At 32.6% G+C, this 13,753-nt stretch overlaps 1 protein-coding gene across 1 annotated transcript in view; it reads right to left on the reverse strand.

Annotated features, from left to right (window-relative positions):
- Positions 1-13,753, reverse strand: part of UTRN (utrophin) — a 533,723-nt gene that overhangs the window by 82,052 nt on the left and 437,918 nt on the right. Inside the window, 1 exon segment of the mRNA XM_074309622.1 lies at positions 3,427-3,501. Within this exon segment, the coding sequence (XP_074165723.1) occupies positions 3,427-3,501 (75 nt within the window).

Consider the following 13,753-nt stretch of genomic DNA (forward strand, 5'->3'; position numbering starts at 1 on the left):
TTATATTCTACTAGGAAAATACAAGATATTAGCAGATGTACAAAGTAATTTCTGGAAATTCAGAGTGCTACAGGGGACTCTAGATAGGTCATAAGTAGGATCAGATAATTAAAGATTTAGAAATAGAAATGTACTAAGAGATTATTGAGCCCACCCTTCTGATCTTATTGATAATGAAACTGAGACCCACAAAGGATGAATAACCTGACAAGGGACACAGAAATAAATGTGTGAGGTGAGATTTGATTCCAAGTCTTCAAGGCCTTAAATATAGTACTCTTTTCATTCTACTATCTCTCATCAAAAGGTGGTATCTGAGAGCTTTAAAAGAAGTTATAGAAATTCTAGGAGATAAAGATGACAAGCAAATGCAAAGACAAAAGGGTATCCTCTTCTGCAAAGCAGAAAGAAACAACTAGCAGCAAGTCAATCTGACTACTACAGTGGAAACAATATAATGAAAAGAGGCTCAAGACTACAAAGGGCTTGTTATGTCTCTAAAGTGGCTAAAAGTAGCTTCAAAGCCACTGAATATTTCTGCATAGGAATATTATGATCAGAACCTCTTTTTTAAGAACAGCAATTGATTAGCTATTTGGAAGGTAGAATTAGCATAGGATGAGACCGGAAGCAGGGAAGACTAGCTGGGAGATAGTGGTAGTAATCCAAGAAAGAATAGTTAAGAGTGATAGCTACATGAGTGGAAATAAGGTACTCATGGAAGGATGGATATTCTAGCTCAGAAAAGAGGTCAGAATGTGAACTACAGTTGTGAGAATAATTTGCAAAAATATGAGTTGAATCCAAGATTCAATAGATTTCCAAAGTAGAGAAGGTTGAGAAAGAAAAGGAATAGAGAACATTAGCATATATACTACCAAATGCTACACTGATGTGAAGAAAAAAAAAAAAAAAAAAAAAAAAAAGGGATGAGGATTTAATTTAAGAATGGAACATGGGCTCTTGAAGAAAGCATTCTATATGAATACAAAAGTTTGGAGGTTCACTTGGATAAATATTTAATCAGACCAATGCTTGGGACAAAGCTGGAATATAAAAATAAAGGGGACAAAAAAAAAAAGGCAATTGGATGAAGTACTTAAAGCTTTGTATGTCAGAGACTTTCTAGACAAACACATGCCAATATTTTGTATTTAAAAAATTGTAATGGTAAAATAAGATTCATTTCACTTTTTTTGACAAGACATTTTTAAAAAAGGTAAGTTGAAGGAATGAGCCTATCATTAATAGTCATTAGCATACAGAAAAAAAACTAGACTTTCAATATTTATATCTATCCATTTTGAGATCTCACTGGAAACTGGAATGTGAATTTAAACCGTGTGAAGCAGTTGCTGCCAAAACAGCCTTTGTGGCTGAGTCATTTGTTCTCATTTTATAGCTCATAAAATCTTAGGAGACGTTACAAACTTGCCAGCTGTGTACTGGACAGACAGCTGAGCCTCTTGGGAAAAAAAAAAAAAAACCAAAACCTGCTGGCACTACTAACCCAAAGAACACAGCCTGAAGATTCCTTCTGTATGTAACATAGTAATCTATTTCCTTTTCTCTTGTGGCTCAATATTCCTAAGCAGTAACAAATGCAAAAGAATTTTTTTAAACATTAGTAATATATGAGATTGTGATATTTTCTTGTCTACTGGCATGGAGCTTCTAAAGGAGTTAATGTAAGTGGTATGGTGATGGCAGCTTTCCTAATCAAAGGAATTAGAGGGAATATGGCTCATGCAGAAGTCAGAGATTGAGACCAACTGAATTTATTCATTTGTCTCGTTTGAACCCTTACTTTTCATCTTGCATCACTCTTTTAAGAGTCTAAATCCTACAACTAAAAAATTGTTAGATCTTATAATTACCAGTTTTAACAAACGCATGCTTCCGACATCACCTGCCACAGCCCCACCAGCTTTCTGATCTTGTTAGTTCCTACTTTCACCTAACTTCTCTGATGAACCCTTTTTCTAACTGGGTTGTGGTGAGCAGAGAAGGTGATTCAATCAGCACAATATTCCCTGCTCAGCCATAATCCATACTACCAGTATCTGGGGAAATAACCTCAATTCTTCAACTAACATAATTTGATAATTATCTTTTATTTGCCACTGAAAATGTGGTAGATAGGGTAATCTCCTCTTCATTTGTTTTTCTGAAGTGTTCACTAAATTTTTTTTTCTACATAAGACTTAAGCTCTTAACATTTTCTCAAGCTCTTCAACAATAATCTTCCTATACTTATTGTTTCTAATTTCTCTTCTGATAATATTTTCTAAGGTTAATTTTAGAAATTATCTTGAATTGTCTTTCTCTAGAACATCCACATGCATGGAAAGAAGCAAGCAAGAATACTTTGGGAGTTCTTTTGTTTGCATTGTTATGATATGATTGTATTTTTAAATTTTACTTTTAATACTATTTTATTTTTCCAAATATATGCAAAAATAGTTTTCAACATTCACCTTTACAAAACATTGTGTTCGAAATTTTTTTCCCTCTCTATCCCCCACTCCCTCACCAAGACAGCAAGCAATCTGATATAGGTTAAATATGAAGAACTGCTCTTTTCTTGAGTGTACAACCAAACATTGTCTCCTATTCATCTATTTGGCTTAACCTACAGATTCTCTTTATAAATAAGATGATAAAAAATTAGAAACTACAAGAAAATATGATATACACTACATTTAGTCAGACACTAAATCAATAATCAACAAGCATTTATTAATTGTTTACTATATACCATGTTTAGTACAGTACTAAATAATGGTGAATACAGAAAAAGAAATATAAATACAAAGAAACTTCCAAGCAGTTCAGAGAGGAATCCATGTTTTAAATAAAACCATAATAAATCCTGTGCTGGGCAAATATTAATCAATCTTTTTTTTAGAAGTCTCAAGATGTAGTACCCTTTTCTAAGCCATCAATTTTATAAAGTTTCTGTTATCTAGTGTTATTCAGTGCCTGCTGTGGAATGCAAAGTGTATCTCAATATAGTTCAAATATGTAAAACAGTCCTAATTTTACACTGTCCTTAAGATTTTAAAATGATCAGTAACTATTAAAAAGGCAATGGCCCACCATGCTCTTATTCTCTAATAACATTTCCTTCTCTTATCAAAGCATAATTTCTGAGGAAAGTTTTTTACTTTGTTTTACTGTGTTATTGCTTGTTTGTCTGACAAATGAGAATGAGAGATCTAGCTACTTCACTGACATGTTTCACAAGTAATTCCCATTGTAATTAATGAGGCAATGGTACAAACTGCAGAGATATAAGCAAATTTTGATATACAGGGCACTCTTATGTAGCAGATCAAGTCTTGGATTCTTTTCTTCAGACACTTAACTCATAAAAAAAAAAAAGTCATAACAGCAAGAGTGATAAACTTTTGAAGAATAACTTACAACAAAGGGCTTTCTGTAATCTTCGAATTTTAATGGCCGTACGGTAGGCAGAGAATCGTACATTGTTCAAGTCACCTAAAATAGCAAAAACAAAAAACAGAAGCTGTTTTTGAAAAACTGTTATTTAGCAAATACCAGGAATATATATCTTTTGTCTTTTTTCAAGTTGAAGTTAAAACACTATACATGATCCCTAAGCTTCATCATGCATCTGACATTAGAAAAAAAAAACTAAAAAATAAAATTATGACCCAAGTTTACAATGCTTACTTAAAAAAATCCCAATAATTATTTTAAAAGCAGTAAATATTGTGTAACTTTTTAAAAATTGTATAAGCAGAAATACACACAAAAGCTTCAAAGATGACCAAAGTGGATAAAGAGCTAGCTTGAAATCAGGAAAAGCTGGGTTTAAATCCTGTCTCATTAGTTTATATGCATGAGCCACAGTTTTCTCAAGTAAAATATGGGTTTAAATAGCACCTACCTACCAAGATTATTATCTGGATCAAATGAAATAATGGGAATAACTTTGCAAAAGTTAAAGGTACAATATATATCTCAGCATATATTATTATATAAGTTTAGCTACCACTATTATCATGATTATTGTTATGATGAATCTGCAATTTCATGGGTATGGATTTAAAAAAACAGTACAGATAGGCATAGTCCCACAATTTGCAATCTTCAGCTGGGACACTTGATGGTTATGTAACTTGCTGGAGGGGAGGGATGGGTACAAAGCTTATATATATCAGAGGTGGCACTTGAAGTGACATAATCCTGATTCTAAGGCCAACTATTCCATGTCACCTTCTTTATTACTTATTACTATTATATCATTTTCATCTAGTCCTAAAAGAGAGTATAAGAAAGAAAAGAATGCAGAATTTTATATTCTTGAGTTGAGATGAAAAGATGGGAAAAGACGAATGAACTTTGAGTCAGATTTGAAGCCTTCAGTTCCTGCTGTTCACAGTTGGGTCCCAGAGACATTCTTCCTGCTCTAGCAAAGGCTTTCCAAGGCACGGTCAAATTTACTATCAATCACCTTGTTCACTCACCTAGACAATGGGAAATTGTACGCTTTTCTCCCCTAGCTTGACAGCAACTAACTTAGTTTTGAAACTTTCTACTTCTTTTCTGAACTTCTCAAAGAGTGGTCCAATTATTATTATCCACTTCCATCACATCCTTTTCTACAAAACATTGGTAAAATAAACTTCCTGAAACTTTTTTCTCTGTGATGTCATGACCTTGTTCAAAATTTTTCTTTTTTAATTAAGCACTCATAATGCATCAGATACACACCAAATACTGGACATACAAGGACAGATTTTTTTTTAAAAGGTAAGAGCAAGAAAGAAAGTTAATGAAGTATTGAAAATTTGGAAAACTTGAGATGATCCAGGTGATGAAGACTTTTAAATGTTAAAAGACTTTACAATTTATTTTATTCATAATTGGAAACCACCAGAATTTATTGAGATGGAGAGGTCAGAAGCTGGGGGAAGGGGGAACTAGTCACATAACCAGCATTTCCTTGGTACCTGTGCAAAGGATGGAGTAAAATGAGTAGAAACTTGAAATAAGGAAATCAATTAAGAAGTCATTAAAATAGTCCAAGGAAGAAGTGACCAGAATCTAAAACTATGGTAGATGGTTGCAAGCAGAGAGAAGGAGACCAATATGAGAGATGGTAGGAAGTAGAAGTTATGACATTTATCAATGCATTATATAAGAAAGATAGTAACAGGAAAAGAATGATGATAACAGATTATAGGATTGAGTGACTAGGAAGGTCACTATTCTCTATGAGGTTGTTAAGTCATATTTGACTCTTTGTGACTCCATTTGGGATTTTCCTGGCAAATTTATTAGAATGGTGTGCAATGGCAGTTCATTTTATAGATAAGGAAACAAACACAATAGTTTGTCCAGAGTAATCTGAGGTCACATTTGAACTCAAGTCTTCCTGACTCCAAGCATGGCACTCTATCCACTGTACCATGGGACAAGGGAATAAGTTATAAGGAAAGAGTCTAAATTCTGATTGGATAAATTAAGCTTGGCATACCAAAGGGAAATATAGTTGGAGGTGTCCAAAAAGCAGCTGAAGATTTAAAATGGTAGCTTAGAAGATGTATCAAGGTTTGACTAGCTCCTCAGAGTAGCAATAAAAACACCTTATCCTTGGCCACTCACTATCTTTTCAGTCTTAATTCTCATCTATTCTATAAGTGTTTTTCTGTTTCAGGAATACAAGTCATCTTTTCTAGATGCAATCTATTGCCTCTGCATTACAGTTCATAATATCCCCACCACCTTTAAGAGTATTATATCTTTCTTATACAGTATCTTATATAAGTATCTTTTTTATATAGTGCATTGATAAATGTCATAACTTCTACCTTCATATCATCTCTCATATTGGTCCTCTTCTCTCTGCTTGAAACTATCCACCATAGTTTTAGATTCTGGTCACTTCTTCCTTGGACTATTTTAATGGCTTCTTCATCTCTCTAAATTTTAACCATTTTTAAAAGCTTTCTTCAACAGCTACCTTCTTCATGAAGATGTTCCTAATCCTTTCAAGTTGTACATATCTCCATTTATTCACCCCAAGCTTGAGAGAGCAGAAAAATGACTAGACTTGGATGCAGACTACCATTTGAGTATATACCTTACAGAATTGTTGGAAAGATTTTTAAATGTAAATGTAAGTTATTATTAGCATGTGTTGAATTTGGTTATCATGTTTTAAAGAAGTTCAAATTGTATTAAAGTATCTTATATGTTGATTTTATATCCCTCTTAAGATTGTGAGATATCTAGGGACAGGACCTAGTAGATCTACTATAGCACGTAGAAAAATATGTTTCTGAACAAAATAGATATGGAATAACCAACTGTTGAATAACTGAGGCTCCTATTTAATTTTTTTTTTTTACTCCCTTAATCCCATTCACTTCAATTCTACCCCTACAATGTCCCACTCTAGATTTCTCCACACCTTCTACAGGGTCCCTTAAATATTTGCCTTCACAATGAATTTCCTTTCATCCAAAATCTTTTCTTTTTCTACTCCCAGTCATCATGTAGCAATAATCAAGGTCTGGCTCTCTCCTAAAAAGTACATCCCTAGCCACTTATTCTATTATTGACTGCACTTTCACACTCATACTTGGTGATTACTTTCCATTCATAACAAATAAGTTAAGAGTCTGTTCCCAATGCAACTCACATCCTTTGTTCCTTATATGATCACTCAGCAACACTTTCTTTTGAGGTTTATTCTACACAGATTTTAAAATTGCCCTTTGTTTCATTAAGGAGAACTTTGTGATTGAATCTCTATAAGTCTTTTGCCTGCTTTAGTCAATTGATTCTCAGATGCTGTATGCATTTTATAGTTATGTATGACAGAATTTCCCTTTTTATTGTGACTTTTGAGCATTTATTTTGTAGCCTGTAACACTGTTCAAGGTAATTATCTTGATTAGCTATTTTTGCTTATTTCCAGGATTTTCCAAGTAAAGCATATATTCATCAGCAAAAAGGATATTATCTCCTTTTCTGCTTTTTATAACTTCATTTTTTTTTACCTTATTGTCATAGCTAGCATTTCCAGAATCATATTAAATAATAGTAGGAATAGTGAGTCTTCTTTTGTATCCATATCTACCAGAAGAAAGGAGAAGGAGGAGGAGGAGAAGAAGTGGTGTTGGTTTTAGGTAGTTAATTTTTCAAATTCCCTTTGGCATCTCAAGGTTAATCCAAATCATCCCCCCCCCCAAATTATCACCATTGCCAAATTTTCTATTATCATATAGGATACACAGCTACCTTCTTAGTCATTCAGTTTTGTAATCAATCATCATCATTTCTTTACATCCACTATTTTTTCTTACACAATGTATTTCTAGATAGCTAATATACGATACCAAAATCCTTCTCTGTCAATGCTTTGCAGGCATTTTAGCATAAATGTGTACTAAAGTTTGTCAAATTATTTTTTCCCACATCTATTGAGATAAAACATGATTTTAAAAGTTTTTGCTTTTAATATGATTAATTATATTGACTATTTTCTTAAAGTTGAATAATCATTTCATGCCTGATACAAATCCAATTTGGTCATTATGAATGAGTTTTTTGATAAAATGATATAGCAAGTTTGACAGGATTTTATTTAAGATTTTTGAACTGATATTCATTAATGATATTTGCCTATGTTTCCTTTTTTGTTTTATTCCTTCATGCATCAATTATTATGACTATATTTGTCACATAAAAAGGATTTAACAGGGACTTTACTTTCTTGGTTGCTGGGAATAATTTTTGTTGTATGGATACTAATGTTTTTGTTTTGTTTTTTTTTTAATTAAAAAAAAATGTTCTCCTATATCCATCAGGTATGCTGGACATTTTGGCACCCAAGGGCAAAGGACATTTGCTTATCTTGACTCTGGCTGATTCTGAGCTTTTCAGGGAGCTAGCCCGGATATAACATTTTTGGTGCCCGAATAGGGACAGACAAGATCCTGATTCCAGTGGAAAAGCCTCCAATTCAGATCTCAGTGGAAAAGTCTCTCTAACCCAGAAATTTAGGTGAGTAAAACAAGAAAACTTTGTTAAAGAGCTCAAGTAGAATTTCAGCAAATGGGGGCAAATTTTTAGAAAACAGCCTTCTGTTTCTGTTCAAGGAAAATGTTTAGAGAGCATTGTCAAGGTTATGAAAAGCCAAGGACTGATTATAATTGTGGAGGAAATCACTGAACTTTTAAAAACTGTGCAGGTCATATGTCCTTGTTTTACTCTGGAAAAAGAATTGGATCTAGAGGAATGGAAATTAGTAGGAGAGGAATTTTGTCAATACTACAACAAAAATGGACCTAACTCAATCACCAAAGACACACTTCAAACTTACAATATAATTCAACTGGCTTTAGGAAATTATATAAGTTATAGAATAAGGAAAAAGAAGAAGGAGCAAGATGGGGAGATGCCAACTAAAGGAGGTAAAAAGGATGAATCAGATAACAATGGAGTTAAGTACAATTCTGAGCAACTGGAGCATTTCCCATCCCCTCCCTCAATTAACACTTCAGGGGTGGAGGAAGAAAGAGGAGGGGAAGAGGCAGAAACACAAACAGAATTGCCTGTTAAGCAGACTACCACTAATATTAGAAAAAGCATTGATTAAGGCTAAGAGAGAGGGACAGGATTTAAGTGATTTTATACATCCTGTGATTGAAGAAATTGACTCTTTAGATCAAAAAAACAGAAGATATACTCCTTTAGATTTGAATAAAATTAAGGATCTGAAAAAAGGTTGCACATACTATTTTATAGAATATCCCTCTTCATCTATAGAAGCATTCATCATTGATACCTCCTCCTCCTATCATGGAAACAACAGCCTCCACAGTTAATCTTGTAGGTTTTTCCCCCCTTTTTTTGGAAAGACTATAGGAAATATTTTCCCTTCATTGTTAGCCTTTGCCTTGATTAGAATATATATCATATTCCCATTTCTTCTTTTATGGATCTGCTTATTTTCTAATTAAGTGTCACGCCTCCCCCAAAGGAATATGAAAAAAAAGTTCTACTTATAAGTGGAGCATTGCAAATTTTTAGTCCATTATGGTCTAGTTTTCTACTAAAATGTCTATCTGATTTGTTTTTACTCTTATCTCAATGATTTCTCCATTGTTAATCTGTTGTTATTATCCTTGGCTGGTGTTATTTTTTACCTTTCATGTCTTACTCTTGTCTGGGGTGTGAGAGAGATGAATTATATACTCAATTCTGGCTTTCTTGCTAGGAAACATTCTTTGAATGCCTTTTGTTGTTTTAAATTGCTTAAGTTAAGTTTAAGTTTAAAGTTAAGTTTTTCTTTAATACTTAGGCTCAATTTTGCAGGATAAATCAGCTATTGGGGTTTAGCTGGATTCAGGATAGTCTTGTGTTGTTTGAATTTCTTTTCCTTATACTTAAAGGTTTTATACCTCTAGTGGCTTATAAATTTTGTTGTTTGTTATTAGGATTATGAAATATAATCATTTTATGTCTTATAATTTGAAGGTTAGTTTATTTTTTTCTTCTGGAAGCAATCTGTGAAGTTTTTTGATTGGTACTCATTCAAGAGTCCTGGGCAAGTCTATTGCATTATGATATGATAATCTCAAAAGATGCAGAAAAAGCATTTGACAAGATATAGCACCCATTCCTATTAAAAACACTAGCAAGCATAGGGATAAAAGGAGTTTTCCTTAACATAATTAACAGAATCTATCTAAAACCAACATCAGGCATTATTTGTAATGGAGAGAAGCTGAGTGCCACTTCCCAATAAAATCAAAAGTGAAACAAGGATGTCCATTATCACTACTATTATTCAAAATTGTATTAAAAATGTTGACATTAGCAATAAAAAAATAAAAAAGATTAAAGGAATAAGAATAGGCAATGAGGAAATTAGATGATATGATGATATACTTAGAGAATTCTAGAAAATTATCCAAAAATCTATTTGAAACCATTCATAGCTTTAGCTAAGTGGAAAGATTTAAAATAAACACCCAAAAATCATTAGCATCTTTAGATATTAATGACAAAGTACAGCAGTAAGATATATAAAGACAAATTGCATTTTAAATAACTGTGAGCAAAATAAAATATTTGGGAGACAAATAAAGTCATATCTAAACAACTGGAAAAAATATCAATTACTCATGGTTAGACTGAAATAATGTAACAAAAATGACAATTCTGCATAAATTGGTCTAACTTGTTCAGGTGCCATACCAAAAAAAAAATTATTTTATAGAACTGAAAAAAAATAACAAAATTCATTTTGAAGAACAAGTAAAGAATATCAAGGGACTTAATGGGGAAAAAAAATACAAAGGATGCTGGCCTAGCAATACCAGAACTAAAACTATATTATAAAGCAACAGTCATCAAAGCCATTTGGTACTTATTAAGAAATAGTGTGGTGGACCACTACAATAAGTTAGATGCACATGACAGAATAATCAATGACTATAGTAATCTGGTTTTTGATAAATTCCCAAACTCCAGTTTCAGGGATTAAGAACTCACTATTTGACAAAAATTGCTGGGTAAACTGGAAAATAATATGTCAGAAATCAGCATTAACCTACATCTCACATCCCATACCAAAATAAGATCAAAATGGGCACATGCTTTGGGTATAAAGGATGATACCATAAGCAAAATAGGAGAGCAAAGGATCATTCATCTATCAGATTTTTAGAAAAGAGAGGAATTTATGATCAAAGAAGACCTAGACAACATTCTAAATGGACAACTTTGGTTACAATAAATTAAAAATTAAAAAGGTTTTGCACAAACAAAAGCAAGATTAAAAGTATAAGGCTAGGAAAAATTTTATAGCCAGTGTTTCTGATAAAGGTCTCATATCTACAATATTTAAAGAACTGTGTCAAATTTATAAGAATACAAATAATTCCTCAATTAATAAATGATCAAAAGAAATGAACAAAAAATTTCAGATAATGAAATTAAAGCAATCTATAGTCATGTGAAAAAAATGCTTTAAATCACTATTGATTAGAGAAATGCACATTAAAATAACTCTGAGGTACCACCTCACACCCCTCAGATTGTTTAAGATGACAGGAAAAGAAAGTGATAAATGTTGGAGGGGATGTGAGAAAACTGGGATACTAATGGTAATGGTGGAGTTGTAAATTGATCCAATCATTCTGAAGAGCAATTTGGAGCTAAACCCAAAGGACTATCAAACTGTATATATCCTTTGAACCAGCATTGCCACTACTGAATTTATATTCCAAAAAGATTTTAAAAAGGGGGGGGGCAAAGATCCACATGTGCAAAAATGCTTGTACAGCTCTTTTTGTGATAGCAACGAATTGGAAAATAACTAGATGTCCATCAATTGGAGAATGGCCAAACAAGCTGTTGCATATGAAGGTAATAGAATATTATTGCTCCATTAAAAAATGACAAACTGATTTTAGAAAGGCCTGGAAACTTGATACTAAACTGATGCTGAACAAAACAAGCAGAACCAGGAATGCATTGTTCACAATAACAGCAAGAATGTGTGATGATCAACTATGAAAAGACTTGATTCTTTTTTCAGTGGTTCAGTGACTCAAGGCAATCCCAACTTTTGGATAGAAAAAGCCATATGCATCCAGAAAAAGAACAATGGAGATTGAATGTAAATCAATAATTTTTTTTTTTCTGGGCTTTTTTTTTTTTTTTCCTTTCCCATGGTTTTTTCCTTTTGTTCTGCTTTTTTTCTCCCAGCATGATTCATAAACAATGTGTACTATAAACAAAGAAATAATTAAAATGAAAATAAAATAAAATAAAATATAAGAAGAAATGGTGGGGCCAGATAGGTAAATGTAAGAATCTTCAGCACAAGGATGGTAATTAAATCTGGGGAAGATGATGAAATCATCCAGTGAAGGAACAACCTGGATGAGGACTGAGTGAAGAGAAGATTGAGAAGAAGCACTCTAATAATGCTTAGTACTGTGATTGGTTCATAATAAGCACCCAAAGTTTTTGATGGTCTTTACAACTATCTAAACTAGAAATACAAGATCATATTTTATTATTAAGTCTTCTGGAAGCATAATTTACCTTCTAAATTTTCTCAGTGAGTTTTAAAGATTTTATTTAAAGAATGAATGAATAATGTGAAATAGAGGGCTGACATCTGCTTAAGAGTTTTAGAGTAGAGTAAAAAAAAAAAAAAAAAAAGAAGTTTTAGAGTACTACCCGCTATGCCTAAATTATCTCAAAGGTCAGTCTTTTAATGGAGTACACCCTTCATTTTTACCCTTAGTTCTCATACTAGCTGACACAACATTAGTAAATTAGAAAGACTGTTGAACTTGGAGCCAAAGCCTTTTTTTGACACTAAACAGTTGTATGATCATTGAGCAATTTGCTTAATTTTTTTTGAATTTTGTTTTCTCATCAGTAAAATGGAGATAATTTACACCTTACACAAAGAAAAGGTCCAAATGGGTTCATGATTTAGACATAAAGGTTGATAAGCAATTAGGAGAACAAAGGATAGTCTACCTCTCTGACCTGTGGAAAAAGAAAGAATTTATGTCCAAGGAAGAACTAAATAACATTATCAAATGGAAAATGGTTAATTTTGATTATATAACATTAAAAGATTTTGCACTAACAAAATCAAAGCAGTCAAGAATAGAAAGGAAGCAGAAAAGAAAGTCAGAGAAAAAATTTATATCCAGTATTTCTGATAAAGGCTCCATTTCTAAAATATATAGAGAACTGATTAAAATTTTTAAGAATACAAGCCATTCCCCAATTGATAAATGGTCAAAGGATATGACAGATAATTTTCAGAAGAAATTAAGGCCATCTATATTCATATAAAAAAATGCTCTAAATTACATTGATTAGAGAAATGCAAATTAAAACAACTCTAAAGTACCATTTCACACCTCTCAGATTGACTAAGATGATAGGAAAAGATAATGATAAATATTGGAGAGGACATAGGGAAACTGGGACATTAATGCATTGCTAGTGGAGTTGTGAATTGATTCAACCATTCTGGAGAACAATTTGGAACTATGCCTAAAGAATTATAAAAACTGTGCATACTCTTTGATCCAGCAGTACCGTTAGTGGGTCTGTATCCTAAAGCGATCATAAAAGATGGAAAAGGATTCATATGTTCAGAAATGTTTAAAGCAGCTCTTTTTTGTAGTGGCAAGAATTGGAAATTCAATGGTTTCCCCTTATCTGGGGAATAGCTGAATAAGTCATAATATACAAACGTAATGGGATATTATTCTGTAAGAAATGATAACCAGACTTCAGAAAGTACAGAAAGATTTACATGAACTGATGCTGAGGGAACTGAGCAGAACCAAGAGAACATTATACAGAGTAACAAGTATATAAGACTGTGTGACCATCAACTGTAATAGACTTGGCTCTTTTAAACAATGAAGTGCTTCAAGGCAACTCCAATAGACCTATGATGAGACTACTATCCACAGCCAGAGAGTGCTACAGAAACTGAATATGGATCAAAGCATAGTATTTTCACTTTTGCTTATGTTGTTTGTTTTCTTGGTTTTTTTTTCCCCTTTTGGTCTGATTTTTCATGTGCAGCATGATGAATACGGAAATATTTAAAAGAATTGTACATATATTTAACCTATATTGAATTGTTTGCTATGTTGGGGAGGAGGAGGGAAGAGGAAAGGGAGAAAAATTTGGAACACAAAGATTTGCAAAAAATTATGTTTGC

The sequence above is a fragment of the Sminthopsis crassicaudata genome, chromosome 4 (genome assembly GCF_048593235.1).
Source record: "Sminthopsis crassicaudata isolate SCR6 chromosome 4, ASM4859323v1, whole genome shotgun sequence".
Lineage (NCBI taxonomy): Eukaryota > Metazoa > Chordata > Mammalia > Dasyuromorphia > Dasyuridae > Sminthopsis > Sminthopsis crassicaudata.